Source organism: Manis pentadactyla, chromosome 12 (genome assembly GCF_030020395.1).
Source record: "Manis pentadactyla isolate mManPen7 chromosome 12, mManPen7.hap1, whole genome shotgun sequence".
In the NCBI taxonomy this organism is placed as follows: Eukaryota; Metazoa; Chordata; class Mammalia; order Pholidota; family Manidae; genus Manis; species Manis pentadactyla.
The window spans coordinates 52,685,094-52,699,788 of NC_080030.1; the positions used below are offsets into that span (position 1 = coordinate 52,685,094).

A 14,695-nucleotide genomic window follows, 5' to 3' on the forward strand; every position below is an offset into this window, starting at 1 on the left:
GAAACCTAAGAGAGGAAAGGTTATGACCTCTGGTACCTCCAAGATTACATACATGGCTCTGTACACTCTTATTTAATTGTAAAGTGATTTGAATATTGTTATTTTATCAAAGATAACTCATATTCTATTACAGGGACTTAAACAGGTCTAAAGAAGAGAGATTGGGAGCAATTTAGATCATCTTGCATGTGGAAAAGAAAAGACAAGCCTTTAAATAGAAATGGTGCTTATGGCCAGTGTGTACTTCTGTCATCTATACTTGAGAGGAATGGGTTTCTTTTTTCTTTCTTACTACTGACCATGATTTCTTTGAATCCCTGCGAATGAATATGAACAGCCAGAATCATTTATGATTCACCAACATTAGTAAGCATTCATATCTTATAAACCATTGGTTCTCAAACCTTAATGTGTATACAGTTAATCTGGGGTCACATTAAAGTACAAATTCCAATTCATATTAGGAATGGAGTGGGACCAAGAATTCTGCATTTCTAATAAGCTTCCTGGTGATGGAGATGCTGCTGGACTGTTGGCCTCACTTTGTGTAGCAAAGTTGTAAACCACAAAGATGAGAAGAGAGGCCATGGAAATGTAAAATAAATAATTAGTTCATTCCCATAACATTCTGTTCATTTCCCTCATCTAGCATCTGTCACACTGTCCAGGAATTATCTGTGGCACATTTGTTTCTCTGTCCTACTAAACTAAACTCACTGAGGGTAAATCCTAATCATTTCTGTCACTTCTGTTTAGGATGACCATATATTGTCCAGAACAAAATACTTGTGAGAGAAAAGAGGGAGGGATGTGTTATTATTTAGGCTAGGACATCAGAGGTAAACTGAGACTGTCCTAGGTAAACTTGTAATGATCTTGTCTCTGTCCCCAAAACCTAGCATTTAGGCATTTGATAAATGTCTATTGAATGAACCATATGCTTGTGTAACCCTTTGATCAGAGAAGATATTCATAGTTATTCTATGATTAAGAATTTAGCCCACTGAAAAGGAAGAATGGAAAAGTAAGGACAAGCTTGCTAGTACCCTACATTGAAGATGAAAATCTCGTTAATGTGCTTTTTTCTGAAGAACTAAGAAAAACCATAGAATAGTATATAGGGGCTACTTTAAAAATCATGTTTCTCTTTATTTCTCAGAACAGGAAATAGGAGGTATAGTCCTAAATAGGAAGAGGTAGTTTTGGCTAAAACATGATGCTATCAGTATAATGGAGAAAAAGAAGATAAGAAAGTAGATAATTTAAAATTTGCTGGCTATCTGAAAAGACTACTCAACATCAACAATGGTTAGAAATTCTAATTGCGAAATAAATGTACTCCTTGTGAAACTAAAACTCAAAATGAGGTTGAAGAGTTGCTGGGACCAGATCTAATAACCAGGGAAAAGAATCTATTTTAACTGACTTAATCTCCAGTTACTGCAGTAGGTAGGCATCTGCAAAACTTTTGCATTAATAGTCATCATTTGCAAGTATTGGCTTTTCTAATAACTCAAAAATATTTTATTACCCTTATTTATGTAATAAAAAGAAAAGATTTTAGTTAAGATCAAATTCTAATATATTTTAATATTAGATATATATAAAGAAACTACACTTCTAAAGTGAAGTATCCTTTTAAAATATGAATAGCTGTCCCTTCTCTTCACAAATTTACATTGTTGTCTTGATACAGAGCTGTTGTTAGATGTGCCTTCATTTTTATATACTTTAAAACATAATTTGGCTTTCCATCTTTTTTAGGATGTTCTTGAGGAGAGAATTTCCCTGGAAGTTCAACTGGAACAACTTCGACCATTCTCTCACCTATAAAGCCAATTGCCGTTAACTGTGAACATACCCATTTTTAGGCGGTTCTGGGTTCAAGCCAATTTGGAGACCCAAACATTCAGCTCACTGCTTAATTCAACATTAAATTTTATGATTCTGTTTTGCCCTATATGTTCACCATTGTATTTAAGTGTCTTTTATTTTTTAATTTCAACAATAAAAGGGTCAGGATGACTTTTTCTGGAGGGTATATTGTGTTTGTTGGCACAGGCCACCCTTGTTAACTCCATAGCACCAAGAATACGTAACATTGGTCTATTATACTTACATGGCCAAAACCTCACACTGATTTGATTTGTAGAATGGGCTTCTCAGTTACATCTCTCGCACAGACTCAGAAATATTTGCAAAAGTAGACAAAATCAAACTGTCAGTTTGTCTTTTAGATTTTATATTTTACATATAGCATCTATATTTGTTTTGTAAAAACCTTTACAATGAATTTTCCATTTTTTAATTTGAAGAACTATGTTGGGCAAGGCTTTCTTTAACCATACACTCTGCAGTGGACTTCAGGATTTGTGCAGTTCTTCCAGACTTTGCATGTCAGCTTTAGGAGTCAGATTTTCTGTTTTCCTTGTGAAAATTTTAGCCATTTTATCAGTGACTTAAAATGTTTTGTGTAAGATTTTTCTTCAGCAGTCATGTAAACTTATGAAATAGCTATGAAGACAGGCCTTTCTTGATTGTTCCCTAGAAGTGAAGGGAAAGTGTTGAAATCACAAACAGCATAAGTACCATCCATTTGCAAACAGCACCATTTTTGTATGATTTATGCACTTAACTCACTTAGAAGTTTAAGCTCATTAGTCTCTTCAGAAATAATTTTAAAGTAATATGCTTTAAAACTTATGAGGATGTTAATTATTCAGAGAATAAATGGAAATTCTTTAAGATTTCTGGTTTACCTTTAGAGGCCTTGTCACTCGTTCCTTTGCCACATAGACAGGTTTTCCAGTTAACAGAGGTTCTGTCGTGCACCCTCTTCAGGGTGATATATTGTCTTAGGATTTGTTTTATATCGTATGATATATACATTTTGATCACATTTGTGAATTTGCCTTCATTGCTGACTAACAGCAGATACTTCTTTTAATCATTTATTCTGTCTATGGGATCATAGATGTTAAACTGCATGGATATATCATAACAGAATCAGAAGTGTGCACTTACACTAATAAAACAGCACAATATTTTAACTTTTGTATATTTTTTAACAAGAATTTAAATTTTTAAGAATTAGAAGGAATTTGTATTTTCCTTGTTGAAAAAACAAAATGTTAAACAGAGCCCACTTCACAATCCTAGACGGTACTAGTAGATTTCCTTACCAAAGAATAATAGGAAGAAGAAAGGAAAGTGACAATGGAAGGTTTTCAAGGCTGATATTTACCATTAAGTAAGCAAAAATAGTATTGTTACTGCATATATCAGTTTCCAAGTGGCTAATAGCTGATGACTTCAGTTTGTTAAATAATTAAATGAAGGCTTTAAAGGTCCAGAAAACTACTTAACACCTATTTTGCTGTATTTCTTAAAATTGTCCCAATTTCTTCATTTTTATTCAGCTAAATTCCATTACAGGCAAGTTTTGCCAGGCTTCCATTTTTGTATTACAGAAGTTTTTTTCCCCCAAACAGCCTTCTAATTTTACAGTGTCACAAATTTATAAACCTTCTTCTTTGGAAAGTCTAAGAATTAAATTTTGCAACAAAAGAACACTTAAAAGTTACAGAAAATTTTTTAGTCTTTATAGTGGTATATTTTTAATGCTCTCTGGAGTATTATATTCATATTGAGGATATATGTGACAAGTTTTTGAGTAAATTGCCTTTTATGTTTCTTATACATATTTTTAAATCAGTAATTATTTCATGAAAATGTTAAAGATGATTGGTAAATCACAACAAATTAAAATATTTCTCTAGACTGATGATCATTGAAGAAATACCTTTCATTCTGATTTTATTTTTGATCATAAAACAAAACTTTGAATACACAGTCTTTGTTTTGTTTAGGTTTTATCAGTCAGATTACTCTAAATTACACTGTCCATGAAAAATAACTACCAAAAGAAGTATTTTAAAATTTTGGACTCAAATTGTTCTTATGTGCATTTCATATGGTTAAGTATAGATGTTAAAGTTTACGTTAGGAAGAACCGTTATGGGTCACCCTAGTTCATCTTCCCAGCATCCATGACACTATCGTTCTGTTTCTTACTGGGTCTTCTGGAACAGTAAGTTCACACTGTCTTTGCTGGGAAGAATGGGCAGCCCTGATAACCTTCCTCAAGCCCAGTCTCACTGCCCCATACTACTTCTGATTGTGTTTTGGAGTGCTGACAACCACAGGAACTTTTCATCCTCAACCTCTGTAGCACAAATCCATTCACGTTTTGGACCTTGAAGAATAAATCCATTCTTGATATCTGTGAAAATATTTGAAGTACGTTAATTAATCTTTGCAGGTAGCAATCAGAAGAAATGGAGAAAGTATTTTGAAATTCAAGTACTGACCAAGTCATCTTTAAGAGTTTTTTGAAAACTAAGAGGGATTCAAACAAATCCAAATTCAATTTAGAATATAACTTCCTTAAACTACTGAGTAATTCAAATATAATCTTGTCTTTGTTTAATTGTAATTAGCAATTATTTTTAAAGACTCAATGATCAATGATATAATATTATTTCTTTGTCTCAGCCATTCCAGAAGGAACTAGAAGCATTAAAGGTCTAAGAGTGACTTTAAATAGAGATGCTGAGAGGTAAACCTAAACAACCTTACTATGAGAGCCAGTGACAGAATTAAGCCACCTGCTTAGCTGAATGCTATCTATTAGGTTACAGAATGATGTTTTAATGTAGGGTCAGTATAGCTAGAGGTTACAGGTAACCTATTTCACCTGAGTTTGCTTTCTAGGTGGAAATACTTATTCCACAGTTGTTCATTTTTCTTAGGGTCAGATTTAAAATGGGATTGAAGCCAGTGGGAAACATCCCTTTTTAGATTAGTTCCTTCTCTGAGATCTTTGTTCCAGTTTTACCTTAAGTCCTGCCTTTACATGCAGTGAAAAATGTTGGAATGAGAGGTGTCACCTGCAGATTGTCTGGCCCAATGGAAATACAGGGAAGAGACAGGGATCTTATAGGCAGGGGAGGTAGAGTGTAGGAGAATAACTAAAAACAGGCACAGTAGTTTTAAGGATTTGTTTTTGTAATAAATGATACTTCTGTTGAAGTTATGAATGAAATGTTTTTTACTAAACATTCTTTGCAGATCTGTTCATCCTCTCAAATATGAAAAATGGAAAGGTACAGTCGAATCTGTAATAATGAGTCCTAGTAAAATGGAAAAGTAGTGGATAAAAAATCTAAGATTGTAGCATCTACGGGCAGTATAGAGAGTAGTGGTTAAAGGCTCCCGCTGTACTGTCAGACTGCTTCAGGGAACTCTCAGTGGTGTGGAGTCATGCCTCCCTTTGTGGTTTTTGAAAGCTATTCTAATGTCTAGGGTACATGTCTGACAATGCCAGAATTCCTTTCTTCTTCTGCTTTAGGTAGATGAAAGTTTACATTAATGAAATCCTAAAGATCTTTGGGAAATTATTTGCAAATTGGCAAATTATAATTCCAGTCCTTTTTTTACTCTCCTATTTTACTAGTTAATGAGCTTTATATAATAGAGCTTTCTAAAGATATTTAACTCTAGGAAGGAAAAGAATACGTACATTTGGAATCTGGAATATCTTCTACAAGTAACCTATGAAGGGCCACTGATGCAATGAACTCATAGGTTGATTTTGAAGTCCTTTGAAATGGAGTATGAGATGTGCCCCGACTAGAAACAAGCAGTGCATCGTTGAAGAGGAAAAGCGTGAGATCACGGGTATGTTCATAGATCCTGTGTTAAAACGGAGAAGGGGCTGTTTTCGAAGGGTTATTACATAGGCATAAGTAAGTGTTAGATAATTCACCATCTTTACATTGATAAACCAGTAGTCAAGACTTTTGTCCCACTACAGACCTTTTGAATGCTCACTAAAGCTCTCGTATATTTTTCCTACTGGTGTGAGTAGACCCTTCTCTGTTTCAGACCAGTACTGTGGGTGGGCCTCAAGGTTCCTGGTGCAACGGTTTGAGCTTTCCTGCTGGACAAGTATTCAGTGTGGGAGGAACAAATGTTGAATTTCTCCTCCTTTATGACATGAATCATGCTAAAGCTGTGCTTTTAATTTCTTGCCAAGTTTGGTATTTTGTGTTTGATATATTTGGGTGATCTGCGGAAAGTAAATTTTTGGGTTTCATCTTTAAGGGTAACAGATTGGGATAGAGAAAGACACAGAACCAGTGTGGTACCTGAAGTAGAAAAGCACAGCATTTAACTACTAAATAGGAAATAGAAAATTTTCTAATTGGAGGTAATTTTGATTGGAGGGAAATTGATAGGTAAATTAATATACTTTGTCAATATGAAAGGTTGGAATTAAGTATCTCTTCATCTATGGTTGCTGTCATGGTCAACTATAGGGGTATTTATCAACAGGCAAAATGAGGTGTCCTCAACCTCCATACAGAGCCCCTGTGTGGTGGAGCCGGTCACCGGGTGAGGCAGGTAGCCCTGAACTCCAAGCCAGGCCATCTCGTGCAAGTGCCCAGTAGAGCACTGAGTGATGCTGTGTTACGGCGGCGCTTGGAGGAGTGCCGCCCCCCACACACCAGGAGTGGCTGAGTGCAACAAGCTCTGTTTTGATGGAGGATAACCAAAAAATTTTTTTTCTCTGGTTAGTATCAAGCAAACTTCAGTTATTTTAGGGAAGAGAATCAATTTACAGGCTTGTTCAGAGGAAGTCTCTTATTTTTTATCTTCATCATCTTTAATTTTTAAATTGTCTATTTAGATTCACATACAGTTTTACTTTAATGCTAATGTGACATCAGTCCATACCATTGGCTTTTCTATGTGTACTTTTTTTTTTTGGTTTTTGTTTTTTTTCTTGGCTCACTCCTGCACTCCGGTCACCCAAGCTAGGTTGTATCTACACTTTTTTTTTACCTGCTCAGGTATCACATAAATACACGTATATGTATCTATTTACAGGTAGGTTGCCATTACTTTACAAAAATAATCTACACTTTTTTTCTTGTTTTCTCATCAGCAGAAACCACTTCAAGTTAATTGGTATGGTGTTCATTCATTCTTAGTGGCCAAATGGTACTTCATAGTGTGAATGGGCTATCATTTATTAAACTCTTCCCCTTCTGATGGGCATTTGCCTTGTTTACAGACCTGGGTCTCTTTCTTCCCTTCCTCTCCCCCTCTTATTAGTTCATTCTTTATTGCCACTGGACCAATGTTAGAATAGACTGATCCTTACATATAAAATTCCTTACACGTGCTGCTGTTTGTATCAGGATTCCTAAGGGTACGATTGATTGCTCAAAGGATTTATATATTTTTTCAAGGACTTCAAGTTGTTCTCCCCGTAAAAGCTGCTGTAACTCACACTTAGAATCCACTTTGTATAATAATAGCTCTGATTTGTACATAGTACAAATTTTAATGTGCATCTGAATTACCTGGAGAATTTGTTAAAATGTAAATTCTGATTCAATAGAACTAGAGTAGCCTGAGATTCTGCATTTCTAACAGCTCCCTGGTGATAACGATACACAGGCCACATTTTGGCTACAGGAACTCAAGTTATTTATTAGTTAAAACCATGAGTTGGGCAGAGGACTGGATCAGGGAGTTAAACGTTTTTGAGGAGTTTTATACTTAAGGTTCAGCTATTTGGAGAGTGTGAGGGAGTACAGATTGTGTTAGGTGTGTGGATAAACAGAAATGCAGTGGTCTCTCAACTAGTAGAGCCAACTTCTTTTTCACGCATTTCCTCCCCTTCTCTGTGTGGTTATGGTTTAGGCTGGAAGGAATGGGATGCTTGCATATAATGATGTCTTACAAGAAATACTGTAGATCAAGTTGGTAGGTTATTCTGACAATGAAGCATAAGAGAAAGGAAGCAAGAAAGGTCGAGGTTACATTTTTAAGTATGTGTAGTGGGCTACATGTAGTGAGTGGCCACAATTTAAATAAGCAGAAAAGCTCCCCCATGTTCTTGTCCCCTTTTTTGGCAGAATTTTTGCCATATCACTGGTGGGAACAATTATTTCCCCTACTGTACCAGTTTAGAAAATGTTAAAGTAATGATAAAACTGCCATTTTATCTGAACTATCAGGGAATGTGCCTTATAAAGGGTGCTTTAAAGAAATGCTTTTGAAAAGGGTGTTTTGATAAATAGATACTCAGTTTTTTTCCTTTGGAAGGGACAACATCAAGAGTAGAGGTAAATGAAAAAGAATTACAGTTTTGTGACCCACTTTGAAGGTATGTGATTGGCCCAGGGAAGGGAGGGAGCAGGCATATTAACTCAGCCTTGGAGTTGAGACCACCTGTTATCAGAGGAGATAAATGGAAATACTCAAAGAGGCCTTTGTTATTTCAATCTGATTATTAGAGTGCTACTTAAAAATATATATAAATCTGAGTTTTATCTAGAAAACATTTTCAGAAGCCATTTATGAAATTAAGCCTCCCAGGATCAACAATTTTCATTCAAAGACAAAAAACCCCAGAATCTTTTTTAAAAAATTTAACAATTATTCTACATACGCAAAAGCAAATAATTTCACCTTTTATATTTGACATAATGGAGCAGCTGAAGTGGAAACTATGGATTCTACTAGGGTTCCAGAAAGCTACTTCTCACATACTAAAGAGCCAACGCCAAGGGTAGTTTTTTTCCCTGAACTTGGATAGAATTTCTTTTGTTACAAATAGGTTCAATGACTCAGCAAAATGGAACAGTTCTACTATAGTCTAAATTGGTAATGCTATTCTAGAAGTGCTTTATTGTTTAACCATGGCACTACCCAGTCCAAAAGGCAAATTACCCAATTTATATAAATACATAAAACTTCAAAAAGGAATTTCAGAACACAACCTTTGACTTGGACAACATTATGTTCTGTGAACTGATCTGAGCCCAAACGGTTTATCACTTAGCTCACTCTACATCCACACTCTTGATTGGTGGTCCATAGTGGCTTTTTGGGTCCCCAGGATAAGAGTCAGTTCAGAACCAGAGTCCAGGATCCCTGAGAACTCTGGGTATTTACCTTTCCCCAATGCATACATAGCTGGCCTGATAAATGATTACAGGTCCCTTTGGATATGGCTAAAAGTTCACAGTATGCATTTTTGGCAGCATAGTAGGGTTTTTCCTCAATAGGTCTCTAGGACTGAGAAGTAGATGGCTACAATTGGTGATTCAAGGTTGTGCCACCATTCACCAGTCCTGGAGCACGCCACTGTTTGCACCTTTGCACCAAGTGTGAGAAGGAGGAATAAAGAGCATGCTTAAAACAAGTTTTAAGCATGAAAATAGGTGTTTCTGAAAAAACAATACTATATAAGTTTGAAGGTATATAATGTATTATAAAAGCTTAACAAACCCCAAACTCTGTGGGCTATGTTCACAGAAGGACAAATGCCTCCAAATTTCCCAGCTCTAAAATGCTGACTTCATCTCTACCCCAGAGTAGACTTTTCCATTCCTAATGTAAATATTGACTTGTTTTTCTGTGTCACAGCTCTTGTTTATGAGTAATTTGTTTAATATTAGCTGCTATGTTGGGGAGTTTATTATGAGGAAGGCCTGGTTCATCTTTCCACCTGCTGGTATAAATCAGTGGGTAGAGCACTAAGACCTGGATTTGAATTCCAGACCAGCACTTATTCTGGTACCTCGGACAACTTACGTAAGTCCAGGTTACCACCCAAAAAGTGACTTCAGTCCTACCTGCCTCCCCAAGTGATTGTAATAGCAAATGAGAGAATTTAAAATACATGGTGAACTATACTCATGTGAGTATTGTATGTATAAATGTAAGAAGAGTTTCCTCTAGAGTTCCTTGAGAGTCATGGGAGTGACATTTCTTGGGTTTTATGTGACTTTCTAAAATGACAGAAAACAAGGTTACAGTCCAAATAGTCTGTAATATCTTTTGGAATAGGAACCTGTTTTGCATTTACTTAATTTCAAATATTAATGTAATATTGTATTTATTGCTTGGCAAGTCACTGAGATAGTGCCTCTTTAAATGTAAGTGTAATTCTCATAATTAAAGTGTGATTTAGTATTCTCCCATTATTCTCAAATTCTCAAATTTACTCTGTTGTCCAAATACAGAAGATAGAAGCCTAAATTCTAGTAATTGAGGCCTCTGATTTCTGGTTGGACATATAAAGAGCTGGAAATCATGACTTCCATCATCACAACAGCAAAGCAGCTGAAAAACTCAGAGTCAACAACTCTTCTTAGATCCACCAGAAAATTGAGGTCACAAGGCAAACCAACACCCCAAAAGCTAGAGAGACATGCTGATACAGACAATCACAGCTTACTAGAAGCAGCAACTGCCTGCTGGATCAACATCAGGTAAGAATACTTAAAGAATAATTGATTGATTGCTAGAGGCGGACTATGTACCAGTTTAAAAGATTAGAAATTGGAGGCCTAGCCATAGGGGGACCCTCCTTTCCTGCTTGCAAAAGTTTAAAACTTCATGAGTTTTACGTGGAGGAGCCCCACCAGGTTCTCACTCTGAAGATGTAAGAAAAATCGCCTTATTCTTTATGATGGAGGGGAGGGGAAAACTAACCATTTTGAATCATGTCCAGAGAGTTCTATTCCCTTTAACAAAGGCCTACTTTCAAGGGAAACTATTTTACCAGAACTAACCAATATAGGGAAAGGGAAATACTCAACTCCATCTCCCACTAGCCTTCTTGTCTAATCTCAGAGGTGAGAAAAACAGTAATAAGTTGATAGGCATTTTTAAAGGTAGCTCAAAGGCACAGGCTCACTAAGAAACTAAAACCTGATCAGAGGACCATAAACTTCCCTCCTCCACCCCTCCCATCTTGCTACCACACCAACAAGACTCCTTATAAAAACAAAGTATTACAGCTAAAAAAACCACGAGGCTCAGCCATATTTGAGGAATCTAGGGAAACCCACTGATAACAGAGGAGACGAAAACAACACTAGAGAAAATTGTAGCCTCTGACACCACAGGTACGACAAACAGTAAACACAGGCTAACATCTAGCCAGATAAACATAAAACCTCACACTAGAAACCTACTTACCTCAGTTCCTTTCATCCAGTACATCGTGTCTAGCTTTCAACAAAGAATTACAAGGCATGCTAAGAGGCAAACACAGTTTGATAATTCAAGGCAAGCATCAGAATCAGACAAGTATGGCAGGGATACTGGGATGATGTTACCAGACCAGGAATTTTAAATATCTACAATAAATAGGGACTTTTATGGGAAAAGTGGATAACGTACAAGAACTGATGGGTAATATAAATAAAGAAGAAACTAAGAATTGAAATTGTAGAAGTCAAAAACGCAGTATGAATAATGCCTTTGATGGGCTTATAAGTAGACTGGACATAGCCATGGAAGGAATCTTTGAGGCTGAAGATATCAACAGAAACTAACCAAACTGAAAAGCAAAGAGAAAAAAGACTGAAAAAGAAAGAAACAGAATATCTTGAGAACTGTGGGACAATTGCAGAAGGTGTATGTATGTCTAAGAGGAATATCAGATGGAGAAATGAAAGGAACAGAAGAAATATTTGAATAAAAATGGCTTGAGAATTTTCCAAAATTATTGAAACACTAAATGACAGGTCTAGGAAGCTTTTCAAGCAGAATAAATACTAAAAAATTTATACCTAGGCATATCACATTTAAACTTCAAAGTTGATGAGACTTCAAAGTTGATGAGAACTCAATAGCAACCAAAGGGAGAGGAACTGACTCCTTTAATTTGTCTAACTCCAATAAAGTAAATAAAAATTGATTTGCCCTTTATTTCAGTGAATATTTCAACAAAGACAAAATCTTGAAAGGGCACAGAGAACAAAAAATAAAAAATACCTTACCTATAGAGGAACGAGGATAAGAATTACATAGGATGCCTCATCAGAAACCATGCAAGCAAAAGAGAATGGAGTGGAGTAAGTGTAGCTCATTTCTATAGCTACTAACCAAAAACAACAAAAGAAAACAAAGACAGCATCACAATGAGAAAAGTGACACAACTGTGTGATTTAATTTTCATTTAAGATCCATTTAGGTGGGGACACAGGTAAGGATACTGGTTTCTTCAAACTACCCCTCTGCCTCTTCCAACTATCCCAACCGCCCTGTGCCTCTGGGGAACATTTGCTGAAATATTCACTGAAATAATGGACAAATCAATTTTTATTTATTTTATTGGAGATAGACAAATTAAAGGAGTTAGTTCCTCTCCATTTGGTTGCTATTTGTTGAGTTCTCATCTTTGCCATTAGTACTAAGAGCACAGTTTTATAAACAGTTTTCTAAAGCAGGGATCAGCAAACTATGGCCCCGCCACTTGCTTTTGTAAATAAAGTTTTATTAGAACAGTTCATTTATATATTGTGTATTGCTTATGAAGACTGTATTATTTGTTATGAATTGTATCATATATGTACCTGCTTTTATGCTACTTTTTTTGCTATACTTTCCTGCAAAGTTAGGTAGTTGCCACAGAGATCATTTGGCAAGGAAAACCTAGAATATTTACTGTCTGGCCCTTTACAGAGAAAGTTTTCCCATCTCTGTGCTAGAGGAGGAAAGGGGATGCTCGCTGATGGAAACTGGCTCCATCCCAGCTTTTGTTTCCACACTACTGTGTGCAATGTGGCAAACAGATATGGGGAGACCTTCATGTAATGGTGGTCTTAATGATGAAACCTTTTAAATACTGACCTCAGTAACTATCTGAGAATAACTGATCTTTTCTTTCTAAAAGTTAGGCAGATCCTTGGTGTGATACCTATAATACTTGGATTTCCTCTCAGTAGGAAGGTGACCAACCTTCAAAATTCCTGCTTCTGCATAGTTTGCGGTTCAGGCAGAAACAATTTATCTTCTCCCATTCTAGCCAGTAGCTGCCTGGAATGCACGTAAAGTGATAAAACACCTTACATTATCTCAGAGGGCTGTGTGATGACTTTTCAGAACAACACAAAGATTTATCATAAATTTACAATATCGGACATTGTACTTGATGTCAAGCACAAGATGAGCAAGACACAGTCATAGGCAGAGGCTAGTTAAATGTTTACCTTAAAGAGAAACTAATTTCCTCATCACAGCAGTGAAGTTGGGCCACATCTTGGACCCTAATCAGATATCTGTTTACTTCTGATAGAGTCTGAAATCAAAAACAAAATTAGAAACATACATAAAGTTTTAGAAAATAAAACATGTCACTACTGCAGAACCATTTTATATCCCAGAAGATGTAAGTTTCCGCAGAACTCAGTTTGAATATAAAAAAGTGAGTTTTCATTGTTTATAAACCATACTTTCTTTAGAAAGACCACAGAATTGACAATGAAAACTACATTTGAGGGTGTTGTCTAATTTTTTTTAACTACTGAAATTGTTTTATTTATAAATGCTTTCCTAGGATAAAAAAAATGGGGTGAGAACGGGTAAGAAGGGCTCTGTCAAGGAAGTGAATGAATTGTTAGAAATTAAGGAGCCAGGCTCTTGTAGTGATCTAGCCACAGATATGATCACTTGGTGTGAACAGTGATTCAGAGATAAAGTTCTGTAGACTCTGAATTCTATTTTGGACTTTTTGTAATTAAATCAACCTCACATCCCTTTTCTCTACCAAAATGTGCAGATGTAAATTATAACCAAACAATTCCATCTTGCTTCCCTAATTTGACCAAATAAAAATAACATTTCCGATCAGTTGATGCTTTAGTTCATACATTGAGCTCCTGCTCTATGCCAAACACTAGAAAAATACTGTAAATCCTAGTTCGTATGTGATGGAGTTGACAGTCTTGTGAATAAAGGACTGCAATTAAATGTGACAGAGATGTTCAGGTGCTACAGAATACCCAGGAAGGGGCAACTCACAGCTGGGAAAGGGGAAACTTTACAAGGAAGATGATTGATCTGGACTTTTAAAGTATGAGTAGGAGTTTTACCCAGTGGAGTAGGAAAGGAAGCCAGTTTGAGAGAAGGAACAGCCTGGGCAAAGCACAAAGATGTGAAAAGAGGCTGATGTTACTGGACAGTTGTGAGTAGAGCTGTATGATTTGATCATAAGGTGGGCAAGGCAGTAAGAGAGAAGGTAGGGTTGGACCAGATGATACTCTGTAGGTGACAGCTACCAGAGGACTTCTGAGATTTTGTTGAGAGATTCTGCACATGGTACTATGTGCAGGGAGATAGAAACAATGGAAGATATGGCCCCTCTCCTCAAAGGGGGTGAGGATCACAGTAATATCAAGCAAGGAGTCAAGAGTACAGAAAAGCTGTGGGGTGGGATCTAGCCCACTAGTGCCTCTTCTCATACAGCACCCCTGCAGACAGCAAGGATGTGAAATGTGAGTGCTTGGCAGCACATGGTACAGCAGGTCCCCCACATTTAGCTGAGTAGAAATCTGTCTCCTTTGCCAATGACTGGAGGTTACATTCATGAGCATGAGATGTAGTGGGTACATCAGAACACGTACAGGGCACCCCCGGATGGTTCTCCGTATGTCTGACAGCTGATCTTTCATGCCGGTGTTTTGCTTCATCTAGAAAACAAAGTGTTTAAGGCAAACTAAAACTGGAAAATTTCTACACATAAAAAGCAGATTAAAAATATTTTGTGACCTTTGATATGGGGCTTGGTATTTTGATAAGCTATAATAAGAATCTCAGTTTCATG

General features: G+C 36.4%; 2 protein-coding genes across 10 annotated transcripts in view; one reads left to right on the forward strand and one right to left on the reverse strand.

Annotated features, from left to right (window-relative positions):
* REPS1 (RALBP1 associated Eps domain containing 1) overlaps nt 1-2,025 on the forward strand; it is an 87,132-nt gene extending 85,107 nt beyond the window's left edge. For all 6 annotated transcript variants that reach the window (XM_036903671.2, XM_036903670.2, XM_036903668.2 and 3 more), the window contains one exon: nt 1,765-2,025. In XM_036903671.2, the coding sequence (XP_036759566.2) occupies nt 1,765-1,833 (69 nt within the window). In that variant the 3' untranslated portion in view covers nt 1,834-2,025. The remainder of the gene's footprint in view (nt 1-1,764) is intronic.
* Nucleotides 2,026-2,872: 847 nt separating this feature from the next.
* The window catches only part of ECT2L (epithelial cell transforming 2 like), a 73,604-nt gene continuing 61,781 nt past the window's right edge, over nt 2,873-14,695 (reverse strand). For 3 of the 4 annotated variants that reach the window (XM_057489151.1, XM_057489150.1, XM_057489152.1), the window contains 4 exons: nt 14,496-14,561; nt 13,083-13,171; nt 5,582-5,754; nt 2,873-4,282 (listed from right to left, as the gene is read on the reverse strand). In XM_057489151.1, coding sequence (XP_057345134.1) covers nt 4,155-4,282; nt 5,582-5,754; nt 13,083-13,171; nt 14,496-14,561 — 456 coding nt within the window. In that variant the 3' untranslated portion in view covers nt 2,873-4,154. The remainder of the gene's footprint in view (nt 4,283-5,581; nt 5,755-13,082; nt 13,172-14,495; nt 14,562-14,695) is intronic. The other variant, XM_057489153.1, reaches the window with a different exon arrangement.